Source organism: Vanessa tameamea, chromosome 25 (assembly GCF_037043105.1).
Source record: "Vanessa tameamea isolate UH-Manoa-2023 chromosome 25, ilVanTame1 primary haplotype, whole genome shotgun sequence".
In the NCBI taxonomy this organism is placed as follows: Eukaryota; Metazoa; Arthropoda; class Insecta; order Lepidoptera; family Nymphalidae; genus Vanessa; species Vanessa tameamea.
The window spans coordinates 2,004,858-2,027,130 of NC_087333.1; the positions used below are offsets into that span (position 1 = coordinate 2,004,858).

Sequence of the window (22,273 nt, forward strand, 5' to 3'; positions counted from 1 at the left end):
TTCAACACGAAAAGGATTTAAATAAAACAAACATCACTTTTAGAAGATTTACTTATTTTAATAAATAACCAGCTTAGTTTACAAAAGCATTTTTTTTTAAATTTTCACGTGAATTTTTTTGTAGAAAATATTTTTAAATACTAAGTCAGTGACAACTTTACTGCCAGTTGTGAAAACAGTGAATTACTCCTTTTTATTAAAAATAAAACTGACGCGATTCTTAAATAAGGACTAGTCAAAAACAACATTAAAACATTATTTTCTATATAAATATAATCTGGAAATTTCTTATGATCGAACATTTTTATTAACAGATAAGTAGAATTTGACATATTTTTGTATATAGTAACCCCATCCTATGCCATAGAGCATTTTTTTATTATATTTAAATACACATTTCGCTGTGACCACAGAGTAAATAATCCAGCGATATACAATACATTTTCAATAGGGACAATATACACGATGATTTCAATAAAGCGCGTACTAAATTGTATCAAGTAAGATCTTTTAGCTGAAAAGACTTGGCAACGCAACTCTTAAATTTCGTTATAATTTTAATACACATTTTATTGAAATTGAATATTTATAAAATATACTTTTCATCATAAGAAACAAAATTATTACCTTAAGATTTAACTGCGTAAGAATATAAAGCAGCGTCAACATAAGATTGGTGTATTTCAATTATATCAGTGAAATCATTCGACTTACATAGTTAATTTTTTACAGTTTAGCCTTATATCGTCACTTAGCAACCATATTTTTGAAATGTAACTTCGATTATCATTAAAAAAAAGTAAAATTTAATAATTTATTAATAAAATATGACCAAAGGAAAAAGTACTCAATGGTAACTGTTCATTGCTAATACAGATCTTTAGGAACTTAATAGCTATGTCGATTGCGTTCGTTAACACCAGCTTGTAGTCGTTTATATGACTCATACGTTTTTTAATGAAGTTTTTGAGTTTTATAATAATATTAAGTATAAATTATGTGATAGTTATCCACTGGGAGCATCAACACATTCTATGTTGTTAGCTAAGAAACGATACAAACGCAAAAACAATACGAAGCTACATTACTAATAACATTTTCTCTAGTAATATCATCAATTCCCTTCATTTAGCGTATTCATTGCGAAATATAAATATTGATAATCTGTATCTCCGCAATTAACGTGGTGCATAGATTAAAAATCCGTTAATTTCAAAGTGACAATGACGTATAAAAATTACTTCAATTTTAGATAATCTGCGCTCGCGCGAAATATAAAGGAAAAGAAATAAATGACAAGCAAATTATCTGAATACCACCTGATCAGTGGAATAATTAGATATATCAATACATAAACTATTCGATCGTTTTGACCATTTGACTGGGTATTTTATATAAAAATAAATGCCACGAATAGTTTAATTAAAAAAAATTGTTTAAATTAAGAACAATACTAACGATAAGCTGAATTTAAACATCAGGATTTTCAATGTATACAAGCTTAGCTTACGTTTCTTTCTATAATATTAATGTTCCGGGAATATAAACTAGTTTCAGCCTTATATTAAAGGCGATAAGAATCTATATTGCGTGTATTTGTATTAAGTAGATATTTCAAATGATCTTCGTGTGTTATCCAAATGAAAGAAGCACGAAAGAAACAGTTAAACCTTCAAAGTAAACAAAGCCATATTTAAAACTATTGTATATTATATAACTGAAAAATATTTATATAAACAATAACAAATATATTAATAAAACCTCTTACGATCTTAGTTGCCAGAAATGCGAAAAGCTACATCAATTTGTTATAAAAAAAAATAGATCTTTTTTAAATATTTTTTTGAATATCGAACTTAATACATTTGACCAATCATTGCGATAGAAATATACAAAGCAATTTGAGCAACGCAGGCCGTTTTCACTCTCATTATTATTCGAAATAAATCAGCTTATATTGGAAAAAGTAGTGATTTCATAATTTTAAAACAACTCCAATAGTTACAAAAATATATCGAATATTATTCTAATTATTACAATTTTAATCGAACCGAATATCTTTATACCGTAAAACATTTTGGCCATTCACAATTACACTATTAAAATAGGTCCTTAAATTAGGATATGAAGTCTAGACCTAGTTTTAAAGTACTAAATGTTAAATTGATTAATTATCATTACAACTCCGAACAGAGCTGACACAGCCGAATAGTAATTAGAAAATTCTATTAGGTAAAACCACAGAACAGAGAATACTTTAGAAGGGGCATTTATCTTAATAACATTAGTTATGGAACAAAGAATACTCAGTGATAAGATTTTTTTTTAGTGCTTAATAATGTGTTAAATAGTGGTGCGATTTATGATCAATACAATCTCTAAATTGAATTTATTTCAAAATATTGCTATCTTATTTATCTCAATACAAAAGAAAGAGGTAGCGATATTTCGATTAGTTTAGAGCTTGCAACTTCTGTAAGTCATCTCTGTTCTACGGCAAAGCCGGTCACACAAGTCCTGAACTTGGTGACGAAGCTTAAATCGAGGCACTGAACCACAATTAGGGACCATTTTTTAGAAATGTTCTTCCTAATATCGACTTTTCATTGTCAATGTAAAATAAAAGGTTAATTAGTAAAACTTGCTCCGTACAAAAAAGTCACGATACGTTTCGGACCAAACAACTCTTACTATTTGACCTTTAGTTCTATCTATTGAGCTACAGACACTTATCGTTATAGGCCCCTTAACAATTACTTCAGAACATCTCACTATCCTTCATATACTTGACATACACACGTTTGCCAAACTGGAGTTCTACGAAAGTAACCATTTCACCTTTAGACCAGGGAAGGATATTTTATAACGAAATATCTTAGTAATCAATTATTCAATTACAAAATGTTACGTTCAATGCGAATATAAGCATTAACATTGTTTTGAAAAACATGGCTTTGTGAATCTTTTAAAGGAAACCATTATTTTTCTTGCAAAATTAGACACGAGACCACACCCCAACGTAACATATTCCAATTGACAGATCGGTTCATCGATTTACGATTTTTTGTTAAATCACAACATTTTCTGATCAACCTTCCTGGACTACAATCAATTTCATATTTAAGTAAGAGAAAATCAAACACACTCCAATCCCCTCTTTCTTCCTATACAATCCTTAAGTGTTTAATTTTAAACATTAATGAGAAAGAACACATCATGTTTCTTTACAATTTCTTGAGAAACATCATCCGTCTCTTTCACGCATTATTTATGTATAAAGACTGATACAAAGGCTGTGCAAACATCACGGACAACTTTTTAACTTCAAACATATAGTACTAGTGTCGTAGGGTTATACTTATTTTAATTCAAACACAAATTATAACAATCATAATAACTACAAACCCTGCCATAACAAAATTTCTTAGAAAGGAATTTTGAACTATTTTTTTTTTTTTTAAATAATCCTATATTCGAAAGAGTCCAAGTCAAAAAAGAGACAAAAATAATTGAAATGCTTAAATAATAACCATTATTTCACTAGTACTAGAAAATTCATTTTAGAATACACCCCCTATATTGTAAGGCTTTAAAGTTGCCAAACGTTTGCACGCGAAGATAACTATCTCCTGCTAAAATAGTTCTGATATTCGTACATTACACGTCAGGCATCCGCACTCTCCGTTTCCTCTGTCCTTTCCTCACTTTCCTCGGGCTTCTCCGCCTTCTCGGTCCTCTCCGGCTTGGAGTCGGTCGATATCGAGCTGGATGTTAGGCTGTTCGGTTGAGAAGGCTCCTTGCTTTGTGGCTCTTGAGAATTTCTCGTCTCTTGTGGTTTATCTTTCGATGCATCTATTCGGATGAAGAAAAATAATATCCACATTATTATGTGACATAATTATTTATATTTCTATATTCTAATAAGAAATGATAACTTTTAAGATCTAAATTTAAACACTATTATTTTTATTATAATATTATTTATATAATTTTAAATGGCAACACATGTAAAGACAAGTGCGTTCTCTATCTTCAAATACTTGATAAAATGAAACTTTGTACAATTCAAGAAGTTTACCATCTATGAAAGTCCTACTAATATTATTTATTTATTTATTTATTTATACTTTATTGCACCCAAACTTAAAACTAAAAATTACAATATCGAAACAAAAAGTTGCATGAGGTGCAACAGGCGTTACATTCAGTTTATTTATTTAAGGCATTAAAAATTCGAAACGCCGAATGATATTTGTAAATATGATCACAAGAGTTTAATTATACGCGTATTTGTGTGTATGTATTGAACACACTTCAATCAAATTGTCAATTTTTTGATTTGCATGCAGGATGTAAAAAAATATCTCTAAATAATTGCTTTATTTAATTTTATTAGTAAATACATTACTAAGTCTCTCGCCGCTTCAAGAAGCAATTCAATGTAGATTGTCCCTTGGGACAATGAACCTTGAGAATATAAACTTTAAAATATTGACTTTAGATATTCTACACTACACTATACTAAATCTATACTACCAACACTTTAAAACTAATTAAAATTCGGAATTAATACAAAAAAGATACCAACATTAAAATAAAATTGAACTTAAAATTCGAATCTTCTTCTTCTATAAAAAATTTGATATTTCTTCTTTAATTATTTCAATTTTCCTTTATAATTTACAGACGTGAATTGAGCCAAGCGAGCGACAGTTTAGCCCATAGCAAATCTTTATAGGAATAATTAGACAATAATTAAAAATTAAACACGAAATTATCTGTATTTATATTATAAATTCGAAAGTGATCTGTTACGCTTTCACGGCCAGGCTACTGTACCGAATTTGATGAAATTTGGTACGAAGGAGGCCATAAAAATAGGTACCCATAAAAAGCATTAAACGATATGAAATACATGTTACATTGAGTATTAAGAATCTTGTTGATTTAACACTCCGTCTTATAATCTCTACCAACACTAATCGGTTTCGTACAGTTTTCAAACAGGCAACAACAATTTCAACGGATTTCGATAAGTAGAAAAAACTAATCAAACGAGCAACAGTGTTAGAATTTTCGACCGCCATGCAGTCATGTCTTTCGAACTCTTTCTATTTTAAACTCTTAATGCAAAATTATTCATATAGAACTAAACTATTAACACGCATGGCACTTCTAATCTAAGGACGTGAGATGATAAACTGTTGCTCAAAGTTAGACCTAATTTGACTTTAATCATAATTTTCGCTCATTGGTCAATTGTATGCGACCAATGAGCGCACACTATTTAGTCAGATCAGTTATTCCGACTTCGTGTTTCATTTCAGAAACTAGCATGTACTTTAGGCACACATAATTCACTATGAATTTCAAAATTGATCATCGGGTTATTGAACTTATAATAGCAAATAAATTAGTAAAAGAATCATTCATTCAAGACTTTAAAATACACTTATTATTACTGTTTGTTCCAATCATTCGTTCTATCTTTAATTGTTTTCATAAATAAAAGTTAAATATTGTGGTTACCTAAGTATCTCTAGTGAACTCGTAAGGAGCGGTTTCAAATTAAAATCGACCATAGAAATAGCCGTATGTAATTTTATTCTCACCGGCGCCATGAGTCGCTGGCCAAGGTTTTCTCACAAACATGTTCTCCACGATTCTGTCTATGTTATCCTTCTCGGACGAGTTCGCCGGCCTGAAAGTTTCAATACGACGGATTAAGCGACCGAGTCACTCGGCGGGGGTGCGGCGGGGTGCGGCGGGGGTGCGGCGGGGGTGCGGCGGGGGTGCGGCGGGGTGCGGCGGGGGTGCGGCGGGGTGCGGCGGGGTGCGGCGGCGCGTTACCTGTCGGGGCGCACGATGGGGATGGCGGCGGTGGGGCGGCGCGCGGCGCGCGGGGCCGTCTCCTGCTCGGCGCAGCTGTAGTACGTCACGCCGCCCGCCTGCGTCGCCTGCGCACGCACACAAACACTCTTTAGTTACTCAGTCTTTTTCAATCATTATATCCTTCGGTTGAAGTCCACTGTTTGACCAGAACGTTCAGTGGAAAAAAAAAACATGGATAATTACTCACTCGTACTAATGCACACCGATAATCATTTAACGGGTTAATGAAAGCTGCAAAGGGTTTGTAATGCATTTAAAAAACATAAATGAACACCCTGTTTTTCCTTAGTGGGTCTCACGACAACTTTTATTTAAGATACAACTACACCAGGTCTCGTTGCAACTTCAGTGAGACAAATTTTGGAAATTTTTAGTTATAAGCATAAGCAGACTGCCGCATGTATAAAAACATAATATTGTAATACAATTTCAAGACAATAGACATGAATACTTTACCAATGCGAAATATATAAAATATTCTTTTTAATTATTTTATCTTAGATCTTACTTCAACCTGGTGCTACATAACACGGACACATATTATTTTTATAATGTGAACTTGATAAAGATCAAATAGCTTACATAATTGTGATGCGGATACATCTGATGGGGGTACGCGGCAGGGGGCTGGTACAGCGGAGCCGCTCCGAACACTCCTCCACTAGTGTTTTGCTGTTATAAACAAAAGCACAATTACATCAGACCTAATGATATTTGGAGTTTTTAATTCAAATTAAATCGTCATCGAATATTAATTGTTAACCGAAGCATTGTCTTTCTCTAGATTCCATAGATAAGACATAGATACACGTTGCATGAAACGCACATACCAAGACAAGCTCGCATATAGCGGCATACGTTTGCAGTCGACTGCCTTCCTTTATGCAAATATTTAATATTTTTTAAACTATTTTTAACGTTTTAGTTTTTCTGTACTACATGTAAGATGTCCGTAGCAGAGTTAACCGATTACAATCAAATGGTCTATCGAACAAATAAAATATAATTTACCTGCATATACTGTGCGGGCATCATGGCCGGCGGCGCGTACGCTTGCGAAGGTTGTAGCTGACCTGACATGAAACACAATGTTAACATATAGGATATATAAATCTACTTAAATACACTCGCTATATTCTCGAACAACCGATAAATCAGAATCGATTTGTATCGACTTTCAATCAAAAATCGATTCAGTGAAAATCTCTTCTGTAATAAATTATTTTCATACTCATCTGTGATAGAAAAAATCATGTGAATATGTGCCACGCCTGTTACCATTAGTTTCAGCCCAGCAGTGGGACTTTTGAAAGCTGTTACTTTACTTTTTAACCGACAAAAATTAAGAAACAGGTCCTCAAATCGATTGTATTATTTTATTTTTGTTATCTGACAACTCAGTCATTTGTGAATCGATTTGGAATTATTTTTTTTAGTTTGTATACCAAATATTTCCCATGTGCTCATTTAAACTTGATGAAAAATACACTGACGTGATTTTATAGAAACTCGAATTTTATTTCTCAGAGTACTACTTGAAGTCTATTTTTTTATGTAAATGTTTTTTTTTTTTAAATTAAACATTTCTACTGTCATGTTGACTGTACCTCTTTATTGGATTTCCATGTTTTTCATTCGCCTTCCTGTTTTTACTTACATAATTTTATTAATTAATATTAGAGGTGTCCATTGCTGTAAATGCTTTGTTTCTTTACCTATTGAGTGCGGTTGAGGTATGTTGTGCATAGAGTGGTGCGGATGTGACACCAACTGTTGGTCCAGGATGCCCAGCCTCACTTGCTAGAAGATAAAAAACATCGTGTTAAATAAAGATGGTCTAATTGAATTGATTGAAACATTTTAATCACATACGATAGTTTGATCAAGGTAATCGTGAGAACACTCGTCGCGTCAAATTATTTCTTTAGTACTATTTAATTTAGTGACGACCTCTGTTCTGTCATGATAGATTAAATTTAAAGAATTAAAGTGTATTCAGGAAGTAGAATATCTATATGTTAAATTATATTAAAATGTACTTTATTGAAGTACCTGCTGCGCGTGCGGCGCGTGCGGCGCCGGCGGCAGCGCGGGGTGCGGGGGGGACGGGCCGTGCGCCGCGCCCGCCGCGCCCGCCGCGCCCGACGCGCCCGCCGCGCCGCGGTGCACCTGCGGGGCGCGCTATTAGACTCGGGCGGCTCTGAGGCTCTGTCCCGCTTTGACGGGCCAGTGCTTAGACACAGGAGATATCAAACGGTTCGCTTCATTGGAGATACTTGTAGCGAAGCTAACTAACTTTGTAAGCAAAATAAAATTACAATGCCGATGTGAATGGTAGTGGTGGGCCCATTCGATCGTCTGCCTTTCTATCTGTTATAAATTAAAATGGTATATAACTTACAGGATGCATGATCTGTGTGGGATGTAGCTGAGGGCCCGGACTGCCCTGGTGCGGCGCCGGAGCTCCCCCCGGAAAATCTAGGCACATGATACACATTAGCATACTATTACCAGGAATATGTGATATACACCAATAAACGTTACACGAATCTGGTATCTATCATAATTTTAATAGCAATTGGAATCCTACTCAGTGCAATCAAAATTAAAATCTTTGTGGTAAGGCTTCGTGCAAGCCCGTCTGATGTATCACCTACTCATCAGATATTCTACCGCCAAACAGCAGAACTCAGTATAGTTGTCAGGTTTGAAGGATGAGTGAGCCAGTGTAACTACAGGCACAAGGAACATAACATCTTAGTTACCTAGGTTTCCAAGGTGGCGAATTGGTGATGTAAGAAATGGTTAATATTTCTTACAACGCCATTGTCTATGAGCGGTGGTGACCACTTACCTTTTACAAGAACTTTTAAATCGTCATTTAACAAACTATATTAAGTGAAGCTATGTATATTCAAAAGAATTTCGGAAACTCATTTTTACACATTATCATTCACATCCGGCTCGAAGGACTTAAAAATAAGGATTAAAACTAAGACCTTTCTTCTACACATACGCTTTCTCGAATAATATAAGCATTAGCATTAGCAGCCTGTAAATTTCCCACTGCTGGGCTAAAGGCCTCCTATCCCTTTGAGGAGAAGGTTTGGAGCATATTCCACCACGCTGCTCCAATGCGGGTTGGCGAAATACACATGTGGCAGAATTTCGTTGAAATTAGACACATGCAGGTTTCCTCACGATGTTTTCCTTCACCGCCGAGCACGAGATGAATTATAAACACAAATTAAGCACATGAAAATTCAGTGGTGCCTGCCTAGGTTTGAACCCGAAATCATCGGTTAAGATGCACGCGTTCTAACCACTGGGCCATCAAAATGATATAAAACATTTTTTACCCAAATGAGAGCATAGAAATATTAATTTATATAACAGTGCTGCAGAAAAGAACTTAGATTCATAGGATTTACCGCCATGGTATCTATGGGGCTGTTGTGTCTGTTGAGATTGTTGTTGAGATGATTGCGTTTGCTGTTGGGAAGGTTGTTGCTGCTGTGGCTGTTGTTGCTGCTGTTGCGGTTGTTGTGGTTGTGACGATTGCTGCTGCTGCTGTTGTGCTTGTTGTTGTTGCTGTTGCTGCTGTGGTGAATAAGGTTCCGCAAGCGGACGTTGACGAAGACTACTATAACGCTTACTACCGCCACGTGGTTCTGCATCTGTTAAGAACATTAAATATTTTCACACGACCGTAAGATTATTTTAAAATCGAGGGATATTGGTAAACACTTCCTAACTCTTGATCATTTTGTATAACACATATTTTAAGTGTGATCAAAACGCACGATGCCTAGATATTCATGTAGAAATTTAAAAGAAAATTTAAAAGCAATTGCCTTATTATATTGCGGATATCAAAACGGAACTAGACCCATAACCTGTGAGACGTCACACATGTATTTAAAATATAGCATTTTTTTTACTCGTGTTACTTGTTATATTTCAATATTATAATTATTGATCTTAAACAGTATGATAAGCTTTAAAATTACTTACTAGCATTCGTTTGTGGTTTATGCTGAGACTGTGGTTTTTGTGTCGAGTTACTCTGTGGCTGGTTCTGTCGAAAAAGAGACAAGATAGAATATATTAATAGTGTCCGTATGGTGGTTTGAATCTACTGTCGGCGGAGACGACCACCAAATAAAAAACATTGAAATGGATAAATTATTTTAATTAAAAATATAGTATAAATTCGTATAGAGGAAAATAAAAGCGCAATAGAGAGGGCCTAAGAGTGTCTTTAAATTTTATTTAACAAAATTGATTTAATTTAAGAATGCAAACATCAAAAACTAACAATTGCATCGCCCGCTCAGGGACACAAGATCTCAGGGTTAGCGTCCACGTTAGCCACTAGACCAGCGTGGCATTGAGTAATAAGACAGAAATAGAAGTGGATAGACATTATGGTACCTGCGCTGGTATTGGTTTCTTCTTGATCTGCTCGGTGGGCACCGGTCTCTGTTGCGCCACTGTCGTGTTCACTTTCCGCTGAGGTTGACCTTGGCTGAAAATATTACATTACTAATATCACTTCGTCACTAACTTATTTTGGCATTTTTTTTAAATGTTCATAAGTTAAAGATAATTTACATAACATCAAAAATTAAAAAAAAAAAAACAGATCATGTAGCATTATAACTTTTTTTTAATACATTGAGAGTGACAAATGGGCCTTACTGATGGTAAGTGGTCACCACTGCCCATAGACGTTATGTCAATTGTGTCTGTAGTTACACTGGCGCACTCACCTTTAAAACCCAAACACAACAATAACAGCATCAACAATATTTATATCGGTGTGGGCGGTAGAATATCTGATGAGTGGATGGTACCTAGCCAGATGGGCTTGTACAAAGCCCTACCTCAAAGTAAAACTATTCCTTGTGCTAATGATAAGAACTAATGTGTCACTTAAACCAATAATTACTCTGGCATACTCTGAAATACAGTGTTTATTGAATGACTAATGAGTAGATTGAACCCACCCAAAAGTACCAGCACAAAGCCCAACCACCAGGAGTAGACATATCATTACTTACTTATTATTTGGCCCAGCAGTAATAGTGAGATTCTCCAATGGTATTTTATCCTTCATCGACTGTTTAGGACCTGTCTTGGGTACGTTCGGCTTCATAGGTTTCTGTTTAGGCGTTTTTATGGAAGCATTTCTTCTTAACTGCGAACCATTTTCGGACGATTCGTTTGACGCCGGTTGCGATTTCGAACGAGGTCTCGCGCGTGGTCTCCTGCTGAAGTAACAAGATATTATTGTTAGTATCGATATTATTATTATAAAGAGATATTATGTATTAAAAGACAGACGCAAAAAACAAAATAACAACGAGAATAATTAAATGACACGAAATAAAATATTATGTTCTTAAGTCTCATGTGATTTGAAAACAAGAACAAAAAATAACTTTAAATTTTCTTATACTATATACTCCTTCTGTAATTTATGGTTTTATGGGGGGGGGGGGCGCTTTATAACGCTTTTCTTTACGTGACTATTTTTGACAGTTCACTCTACTGTAAGCCGCTTAAAAGAACTTCGTTCCAAAAAAATGTACTTAAATAACTTTTACCAACAAATAAAAAGTATAATATATATATATATATATATTTTTTATTTCAAATATTTTATCCTATCTTGTGGGGAAGTAAGTTAAAAATCTATTACAAAATTTCATATTTACAGAAATATGAAAATATTGTCTTTGATGGATATTACATGGCTGGAATTATCATGTGATAACATTTTATCCAATATAATTATGTAAAAATATATTAAATATAACAAAAAAAAATAACTTTAAATTGAAGAGCTAAAGATCAACCATAAGAGGAAAAAAGCCAACTAAACAACATTTGACAGCAAATTGACGCGATATTATTGGTCGAGAGATTAAATAATCTATGATATTCACTTTGGATTTACGTAAAAGAGCGTTTTGTACGTCGACGAATCCGTTATCGGAATTTTGGAAGTAAAATTAAAGTGGAAATAAATAGTTTAGTGTTGTATTATAAGTAAAGATATATTAATTATAAACTCTTAGCAGTGCGCAATGTAGCCGAGTTATTAGCAAATCGCATTAAATACGTAAATCTAAGGTTTGTTTATCTTTTTTCCTACTTCCATTGGAATAGGTTACATATGCCATTTATTAGTTTTATAATCAAATTGGTTTCAATCGATCATAATTAAAACTTATTTTTGATAAGAATTTTAATTATAATTACTAAACATACCCTGGTTTATTAACAGCATTCAACTCGGGGAAATCAGCAGGGCTCGGGGGCTTTCTCTGTGTCGCTTGAATCGTCTGACGTTTGTAGGCCTCCTCGTCTTCCCAAGTACGAGTGTACTTATTTGGTCCACGACTGTTGAATTTATATTGATGTATTTGATAAATATTTTATACAACAAATAATATTTTAAAAGACATCTGTATAATCTTTTAATGACATTTAATGCATTAATATTTAATAGGAAATCTCACATGTGTTGACTTAAGAATGTATGTATATTAACTATTTAAAATAATATTATATACAAGTATTTTTACGTTGTTATAATTTCTCCATATAATTTTAATGATGTTATTGTAATGTTCCCGCATTTTATTGCCCGGCAGCATTACAATCTGAATCTAATGATTGCATATATGGGTTTATAACATTGCAAAGTACCAAGATGGCATGATCTCACTATAAATAAAGATAAAAAAGAATGCTTTAAGCCATTCATATTATTTCAGTCATTAAAATTAAATTGCAGCATCATATTTCTAATATCACATATAAAACATTTAAACTGTTTGAAAACATTTAAAAATACAATTTTAATTTGAATATATTAAGAGAAAGTATTAATAGAGAAAAAGTTTAAGAGAAATTTTGTAATAAAGCGTCTTCTACGATAAAAATAGGTGCTAATGAAATAGAAACACATAAATACTTTAAAGAATCCTTAAATACATACAAATGAATAAAAAAACTAAAAACTCACGATGAAAATCAACTAAGCGAAAATAGTTTTATTAAAATATGTTCAGAAGTCTCATTATGCTTGGACAGAGACTTAACACAAGAAACGATAGTGCAATAATTATATATTATATTTGTGCAAGAGAAACATTTTCACTTAAACATTACACAAATGCTGGACTCTTATTTGACCTTAACATTTTACTCTGTGTGCATTAGTCAATAGTTTTTATTCAAAGATATTATAAAAATAAAAAAAAACTTTCATGCACGGAAACATTACTGGTATGGTACTTCTGTTATATGTATAGATAGATAGATATAGATAAAAGCGATATATTAAAATCTAATAGAATGTATGAGTTTACGTTGCTCTACTCACACTTTTAGGATTGAAGAGCACATTTAATAACGAAAAAAAAAAACAGTTTAAAAGGTCTCTGCCAATAGAGTGGCCCTTTTTTAAAAAAGCACTATTAAGCGGTTGTCTCTTAGATAACAAAAGTGTGAAAAGTAGAAGAAAATTGCAATCAGCATGCAAAGCTTTTTAAATTAATTTTATCACCAACCGCCAATTTCGATACCTCCACGTAGCGATAGAAGCAAAATTAACATTTGATTAGATATCATACACATTTGTGCTGATCGTAACGTACACAATCTCTAAACATATCAGGACTACAATATAAGACTTTCATTCATAAGACGGAGAGAACAATCGTTTATATATTAAGGGTTGCCAGCTGTTCGAATTAAGTCAGAAACATTTGTCTTTTTAATAACTTAATCAGATATATATTTACGAGACCCATTCGGGCGTTTATGAGGCCTTAAGTAGATATATTACAATGTTTGACATAGATGCCTGCGATGTATAGACTATGTCCAGATATCTAATCACCTTCTAAGCAAAAGTGTACACTCAAATTTAATGAAGAGACCGGTTATTTTATTTATGTCTGGCAACCTTAGGTATATATCATAGCTTAATAATGCAGTTTAGAGATTGCTTAGAGTGTAATCAACAAAATTACCAATTTCATAGTGTTTCATAATCAATATTTGGAAAAATATATCTTCATAACAGTAAGTATTATATAAACATTCTTATAAGACATTGTCAGGAAAATAGGATCGATCGTTGAATGAACTCATGAAAGTTATTATAAATGATATTATTGTATTGAACTTACCCATATCTTCGATTTCGTCTCGCGTGCGGGGGCGCGTCTTCGTTCCTTATATCATATCCATATATCGAGACTAGTTCGTCACGTGATTTCGGCATCTGATTGAGATCAAAGAATTGTGTTATTGACAATGCATATTAGTCAGTTTAATTTACGATCGTGTCGAAGTGGTCTATTAATTGTGTGTATGTACTTTTATGTCAAACCATATATAATTAGTTGGTTGGGTTATCTGTCATATAAAAATATTCTTTATTTAGGTAGGCAAAGAAGTCATTATACAAAATTATAACTTAAATCTACCACCTCTAACGTAATTTTGACGCACGTTACATGTTTACATTGTTTTAAAGCAAATTCAATAAAATTATTGAATTTCTAACATAAAATATAGGATGTCATCTGTCAATTGACTTTGACAACAATTTCTAAGGTTATGTTTACGCATAATTTGAAATTACCGCTAATTTTGACATTTGAAATAAAAATGCACTTTTTATGCATTATGCATTTCCGAACTAATTGTGATTTATTATCTTTATATTATCTTTGAGAAGATCTTTGACATTTGTCTAAAGCTTCACTTTCCTTCCGCTTTTTGAGTCGAAATGTGACGCTAATTTATTTTCGAAGTTTTTATAACTTTTATTTTGTTTTAAACTTTGAATATTGTTGAAAATAGTTGTTTAAATAGACAGTGAGTTCTATTTCGAAGAATTGGAAGTAAATCCATGTCGGATTATAAAAATTAATTTCGATATTTGTCGCCTCGGTAAGTTTTGAATCTTTCTTCGAAATTTGTATTTATTCGAATTGTGCTGTATCGTAACAACGATTGTAGCTCTTTACAGGGAATTTTTAGAATATTTCCCACGATGCATTTTGTTATTTGTGAAAAATAACCGGGATTGACCGGGTAAGTCGTTTGAAATATTAAAGTTAAAAAGTATAGGATCTCGAAAATTGTAATAGATTCTAATCAGAATGATTTCTCCTTTTACAGTTATTTTTCAACATTATTTTTCTACAGTTATTTTTCAAACTTATTTTTTTACGATATTTTTCGTTATTTATTTTCTTCAATTATTTCATGGATTAATCTCTTCAGTCATTTTCTGGGAAGATTATCTTGAATAATTTTCGGGAATTATTTTCTTTGGCATCATCTTCGATTGGATATTTTCAACGCTTTTCGAGGAACATTTCAACTTAATTTTGTTGTATATTTTGAAGATTTAAATAGAAGTTTACTTCTGGGAAACTTATAATTTGAAGTTTACATAGTGAAGATGGATTTTTGTAAACTTTAAAGGAAGTAAAATATAAACTTGACTTGTTTGTAACTTTACTTTAAATAACTTAGTTGTCAATTTTGAATAATTTTACCTAAAGTTGAAATTTGACATGTATTCAAATATTATTGTTGAACTTTAAATTTTTTTTTTACATTTAGTAAATATTTGTTTAAGCTTAATTTAAACGGATGTAACATCCTGGCGCCCGATTATGTAAACAATTAAATTTATAATATTATAAGAAAATTATTTTTCATTTTTTTTAATAAAATATTTTTGAACATAGATTTGCTGTTTTTGTAAATCTATTTGTAATGTTAAAATAATTTATCTGACTTCCGGAGCACTTTCTTTTGAGGATTTGTTTAGTTTAAAACTTTTCCAACTCTGCCGATTTTTTTTTGCTTCAAAGAAATTTAAACATTTTTTTATTGACACTTTACTTGTCAATGTACACCCCATTTTAACGTTACACACCTGTTCTAAAATCTACCTAGAAGAACGAACAAAAAAATCCATACTTAGGCATTTAAATTTATGTATCCTTCGAAAATCAGAGGGGTTAGTACCCCAAGTTCTTTTATGATGTTACTTACTGATGATGGTAGCCTCACGACCAATTCAAGTTTTGGTAGTTACTCTTAATAGAGGTTCTCTGAATGGATTTTCTCTAGGGTGAGGTGTATTTATTGGCAAATGTAGTTATGTATATTCCTTGGTTGGCAGCATTTTGACTACATTTTATCAGATAAGCCATTTGCCTGGCTTCCTATTTTAAAATATATAAGTATAATAATATGTAAACCTGTTCATTCTCGTTAAATTTGTCGTGCGACCACTTATTGAGGGTCTCGGATTTGCGAGGGGGGCGGCGTCTCTCAGGGGGAGCCTCACTGCCCTCCTTCTTCTCGGAGGCTGTCTCTGTTGTTGTATTGGTTGATTCTTCGCCGCTGTAAGACAATGTCATTAGTACATTCATGACCACATATTTTTATAAAATTACTAATTTGATATTACAAAATTGATTAGTAGTAACAAGTTAAAAACTGACTTGTGTTCTGACTTGTGAACTTTAGAAGATAAATGAGGAAAAATAAAATGTTAAATATGAATATGCATAATACTGTTATAACAAAAAAAACTCTTGATGTTGATGATTATTTATAACAGTTAATTAAGATCGTATTTAATTTGTTTTTAAAAAGCTGTGTTTTTATATCAAAATGGAATAAAATATTTAAATTATTTATGAATTTATTTCAACCGTTTAATAAAAATGGATTGATGAATGTTCATATATAACATTTTGTGTCTCTATCGGCCTCATGATCTTTTTTTTTTTTTGGAAATGCAAAAGGTAAGAGAATTTCATATGTACAAAAAATGTTATTAAATTTCATCAGGAAGAAATTATTGGGATTATTTATGACTGCCTCATTGTTCTTGTGGTTAGTTAAAAAGCCGCAGATCCGAGAGTACAAACCCCGGGTCGGATCATTAAATAGTTATTGAGTTTTTGTGTCGAACAATTCTCAGAAGCAGACGCTCAGCCACCGTTTGAAAAAAAAAAAACATTTTAAATTAAATTTAAAGTTCGGAATGTAAATTCTACTGAGAAGAACCAACAAGAAACAAAGTAGTTACTCTTGTCATATATTTTTTTTATAATATAGGTTGGCGGACGTTGGACGGAGTATATGGGTCGCCTGATGGTAAGTGGTCACCACCGCCCATAGACACTGACGCTGTAAGTAATATTAACCATTCCTTACATCGCCAATACGCCACCAACCTTGGAAACTTAGATGTTATATCCCTTGTGCCTGTAATTACACTGGCTCACTCACCATTCAAACCATATAAATAACCATATATATAATAATGATTATTAGTTATTAAGCCTCTCGAATAAAAATAAGCATTACCCTCATGACTCGACACTGCTGTTAGCAATAAAAACTTTAAACGGTAACTTTCTACATAATAGATTCATATTACGTTAATACGGACTTGATACATGACTGAACAGCTTGGTCAATGTTTTATTAAATTGTTATAATAAATAATATAAAATGCACTTTATGCATATATAAATAAAGTCGATTTTAATAATGAAACTAAAATGATAGACGGAAGGATTTTAAAAGTTAACTTTTCTAATTCGTGTAGAATAGATAAAGATATATATTTTTTAATACAAGTTCTATAATATTTTTCAGTACATTAGATAAGTTGTTTACAAAACCACAATCCCATTGTATATACACCTAGTATAATAAATTCTAATTTCGTTTGCAGGACGTTGGAACATAAATACTAATACGGTATATTTATTTATATAACGTTTATATATTAATATTATACCAGCGACCCAAGTTGTATAGGGGTAATAGATCCAAAGATCCACATTAGTGTCAACGTCTTTTGAATTGCTAGAGAGTTAATAGGTTTGATTTACTCAGCACAAGTAATGAAAGCTCACAGATGAGACAAATAGTGCCGACATTATCGACACGTAATCACTAAATTAATTCGAACAAAATATTCATAAATTGTTTTTATTAAGAGCCCAGATAATTATCACGCGTGCATCTTCACCGTTTGCGGATTCAAAATCAGGCAAGCCACCAACGATTTTCCATGTTCTTAATTCTGTTTTTATCTCTTTTTTTATATTATATTATTCGAGCTTCGCGGCAAAAGAAAACATAAATATATGTGAAAACCTGAATGTGTCTAATTTCAATGACATTCTGATATAACTGTTTCCAATACTGCGTATTGGCACAGTACGGTGGAATAATCTCCAAATCTTCTCCTTGAAGGAAGAGGAGGCTGATAGGATGCTTTTCTATGAAGGAAAACACAGTAAGGACACCCAATTTGGAGCAACGTTATAGAAAAAAGTCCAACTTTATAAATACACGTCATATACACTGGGAGGTACTTCAATTTAAATTAGTTAACAAACAGTTAGAAGCCAGTTTAATATATTATTACAATAATTTATAATAGCAATGAGCCCTATGTGACCACTGTGAAGACTTATGACAATAAAATAATAATCACTGGTTACCATATGACCTTGAAAAGGCACAAATCCAGATCAAGACCTTTGCAATTATGCCAAATAAAAAAAAACATTATATCATTCAAATATGCTGTAGAGAAAAAAAATCTTATTCTCTGAGCACTATTATTATTGTAATACCTTGCTGCGGTTCTGTCGTCGTGTTCATAGAAAGTTCCCCTCTTCGGAATATATTGCGGGTTGCTGCGGTCTTCGTCGTCGTCCACTCGTCGCTCGGTCTCCTGAAAGCGATTATTATTGAATTAAAAACGTATTTGGTAGAATCAGTGAATTTATTATACAGGGTTATTGGTAATTCGACGTATTCCCGTCAGGAGGTATATACAACATTTGACATCGAATAGACACGATGTCATTGTTCGAAAGCTATAAAAATCTATGATGTTCATTTTGGAATTTCGATAAAAAGGCGTTTTAATGTCGACGAAACTTTTGTCGGAACTTCATTGTTCAACTTGCTAAAGTGGTATCATTTTTAGGTGTTCTCATTTTATCAAAACTTTCATATTTTTTTGAGACTAATTGATGGATATATTTAACTAAGTTTCATTATAATGTTAAACAAGACCTTGTAAAAACTAAGTGAATTGTAAATATACATAATATTTTAGTTGAGTTTTACTTAATAAGTGAAAGGAAGTGCTTACTAATGTATATTGTAATATTACAAAAGTATTATTTACTAATTATTCTATTAATAATTCGGTAGATAGATAATACTTAAGTTTGTACTAATTATTTATGAATACACCCTCAGGGCGTTCTTCATGAATACACTCTTCTCGCTGAAACCTCACTTGGGATCCCCTTTTCTCGGCCGAGCATCAATGCTTAGCCTTCTCAACTGAAGCTATCAAAGCTATTAAGACCAATGGCAATACAAAAAAAGATAAACAACAATATTTGCTGTCTGCGTTATTTTATAAACCTCAATTTCACAACAGTATTCAGTGTCTTGAAATATTTTTTTATATATTTCTAAATCATTTAACCTTGCCTTGTATTTTTGTAAGATAACATTTCAATATTATTGGCATGATACTCGCTTAATTTTTTTACCATTTTATATTTTTAGGATTTACATTCAAACTTATCAAATCAAGTATTTCATATAGCAGATGTAAATTCAGAGGGTTGCCACTTAAATGGTAATATTAATAAAAAAAAAATTTAAGTCCCACTTCATCCTTTTTTCAAATTTTGGTTTCAGTTATTTACTTAACATCAGCAATCGCTAGAATTGGAGTTTGTCATTTCTCGAAAGATGTGGCTCACACTTACTGTGTTTTTTTATGTTTTACGTTATATATTATCAATATATACAAATGTTTCTAGGTATAGATTATATTTCTTTTAATTATTATTATCATAATTTTTTCATATATACTTACTACGTACACAGAATTTTTAACAGATACACATTACAAATATACAGTAATGCTACTCATAAATAAATGTTATATTATATAGTGCACGGAAAGACACAGTGTTGTTTACTTTATTACACAAAAAGTAATAATAATAATAATAATTTATTGGTGCAAAAGTAAATATTACAAAAGAAGCTTATATAAATGAGTTTACAAAATAAGTATGATTATTGTTAAATATAACTATTAGACAAGTACTCTATTTACATGTGGTTTGGCACTTTAAAAAGAGTAAAACTTATTATCCTTTATGGGTTATATACATAACCTGTGTTAAGGATAATTAGCCCAACCTCTAATGGAAAATTAAAGGTAACATTAAATACATGCATAAAAAGTAAGATTTATTATTATAATCTTTTCGGAACGAAATAGCTTTAGCTATTATATGTTTTTAGTAGATAACTGTTAATTAATTGTCATTAAAGATAATATTTGCTATTAATTAAAATATTGTGCAATTTTAATTGATAATTTTATTTTAAATGATTATGGCATTAATTGAAATTAACTCCATAATGCCAAATGAAAAAGTTAAGAATATAAATAGTTCATAAATACGGAAAATATGTTATAAAAGTGAATTGTAAAGGAACACTTGTTTAATTATTTAAAATGTTTTTAACTTAACAATTATCTTCAGAAGAAAAGAATAATTATTTATTTTATCCAAAAATTAATGTATTAATATTCATAAATTTTTTGAGTCAATATTTATCATAAAATTGAATAAAAAACAAATACAATTAAATGATTCACCTATTGTATACTTTTTGCTAATAAATGTACTACCTACCACATCACATACTAAATCAAAACTAATTTACCTGTTTGTCTGGATCCCCGTCTGAGTGTTCAGAGTCACTTCCCTGAGAGTCATAATCAGACTCCTGCTGACCACCATCCTGCAAATGGACAGCAACCTTTAGCAATTGCATTTCACTACACAACGTTTACAGGAGAACAAATATTGTTTTCTTTCAATAGCACGATCGAGAATTTAGTTTGACCGTTTCTAAATAAGGTCTAACATCACAAATTCTGCGGTGAATGGTGTCCAAATCGTGACCTCAATTTGGCGAAAAGAAATGGACATTCCGACACGCGATTGCGCGGGAGAAAGTGCGCGACCGCGATACTTTTAGCGCCAAAATGAAAGTTCAGTCCATTAATTGTTACTTCTACGATTGTCCAACTCACATTTCCTGAGTTATTCTGCTCAATATCTTGTGATGCATCCGAGTATTCGCCCGAGTCGTCTTGTTCTCGCCTCCTAGCCACGGACGTCATCTCGGCGTCCCCACGGGTTACTTGTAGGACTTCCAGATTGATAGCGTTCGTTCACAATTGTATTAAAACCCTGTACACGCGATTTACACGATAGATTCCTGTAAATCCCCTCCTTGATCAACGGAAAATGAAGAACGTCAAATAAACAAGAAATCTAGCAGCCATAAAATTATACATTCCTTTTTACGGAATTATAATTATACAGATAAAAAATACAATTATTGAAAAATATATATCATTTTATTTAACCAATAAAATTTACATAAATAAAAAAATAATTTATTCACCATTAATTTATCGCCAATTTGATATTATTTTCCCATTGAATAAAAATTCTTATTTCTTTAAAATCTAATGACGTTATCTATTCTTAAAGAAGAAAATGTTTGTAGAAATTGCACTGTTAGGGATTTTTATATTTTCTCTATTATTATTCTAGAAGCAGTAATCATTCATAACATTAAGACTCGGTATTTGGCTAAAAATACCAAGAGTCAAGAATAACAACCATATGAATGGTAGTGTAATTGGTAATATTAAATTTTGATACAATTTTTGGCAATTAACGCTAATGGTAATTTGCCATACTTGCCTTTTAAAATTTGATTTATATCTTAATTTACTGAGAAATCCCACAAAATACTTGCAAGAAATCATAGAGAAAAGAAGCCAGACACTCAAGAGTCTTGACTCAAAGCGGGGAATTCCTGAAAATAGATAGAAATATTTCTCTATTTATTCTTTAAAGTAATTTATCTTCCCTAAAATAAAGATAATATTAATGACATTGCACTGTGTATCTAAGCAGTATTGATTGAATGATATTGATTTGTAAGACTATTAATAAAATATTATAGAAATGTCATAAAATTAATGCATCTGAGAGCGCTCCAAAATAATTTAATATAAAAAGTGAAATTATTTTTATTTTTTATAGTTACAATATAACAATAAAATATATACAGCATAAAGTTATTTTTTATTTTGCAGTTTTGTATACCTTTCTTATAATTTTTCACTTTTTTCATTTGCGTTTTAATATTTGCTATAATTGAAGGAGCATACTACTTA

General features: G+C 31.9%; 1 protein-coding gene across 4 annotated transcripts; it reads right to left on the bottom strand.

The window, feature by feature from the left end:
* Positions 1–301: 301 nt before the first annotated feature.
* LOC113401791 (bromodomain-containing protein DDB_G0280777-like) lies at positions 302–21,391 on the bottom strand. 4 transcript variants are annotated; one of them, XM_064218883.1, is made up of 18 exons: positions 21,113–21,391; positions 20,740–20,817; positions 18,603–18,703; positions 16,197–16,341; positions 14,100–14,194; positions 13,476–13,490; positions 12,169–12,300; positions 10,956–11,162; positions 10,327–10,420; positions 9,907–9,970; positions 9,324–9,569; positions 8,294–8,370; positions 7,608–7,692; positions 6,904–6,965; positions 6,475–6,564; positions 5,851–5,957; positions 5,613–5,701; positions 302–3,852 (listed from the first exon to the last, which is right to left on the bottom strand). In XM_064218883.1, exons 1-18 carry the CDS (start codon positions 21,200–21,202, stop codon positions 3,665–3,667), a joined length of 1,965 nt encoding a protein of 654 aa, XP_064074953.1. In that variant the 5' UTR covers positions 21,203–21,391; the 3' UTR covers positions 302–3,664. The 4 variants fall into 4 exon arrangements, with proteins under 4 accessions (XP_064074953.1, XP_064074952.1, XP_064074955.1 ...); XM_064218882.1 differs by having other exon boundaries at positions 10,956–11,165; positions 21,113–21,390; XM_064218885.1 differs by lacking the exon at positions 13,476–13,490 and having other exon boundaries at positions 21,113–21,390.
* Positions 21,392–22,273: the final 882 nt, after the last annotated feature.

Coding starts and splice junctions, on each gene's coding strand:
- LOC113401791 (XM_064218882.1), bottom strand. CDS start 21,202: ATGACGTCCGTGGCTAGGAGGCGAGAACAAGACGACTCGGGCGAATAC. Junction 14,195..16,196: donor AATTTAACGAGAATGAACAG/GTTTACATATTA, acceptor GATCTCAATCAG/ATGCCGAAATCACGTGACGA. Junction 9,570..9,906: donor TAAACCACAAACGAATGCTA/GTAAGTAATTTT, acceptor TGTTCTTAACAG/ATGCAGAACCACGTGGCGGT.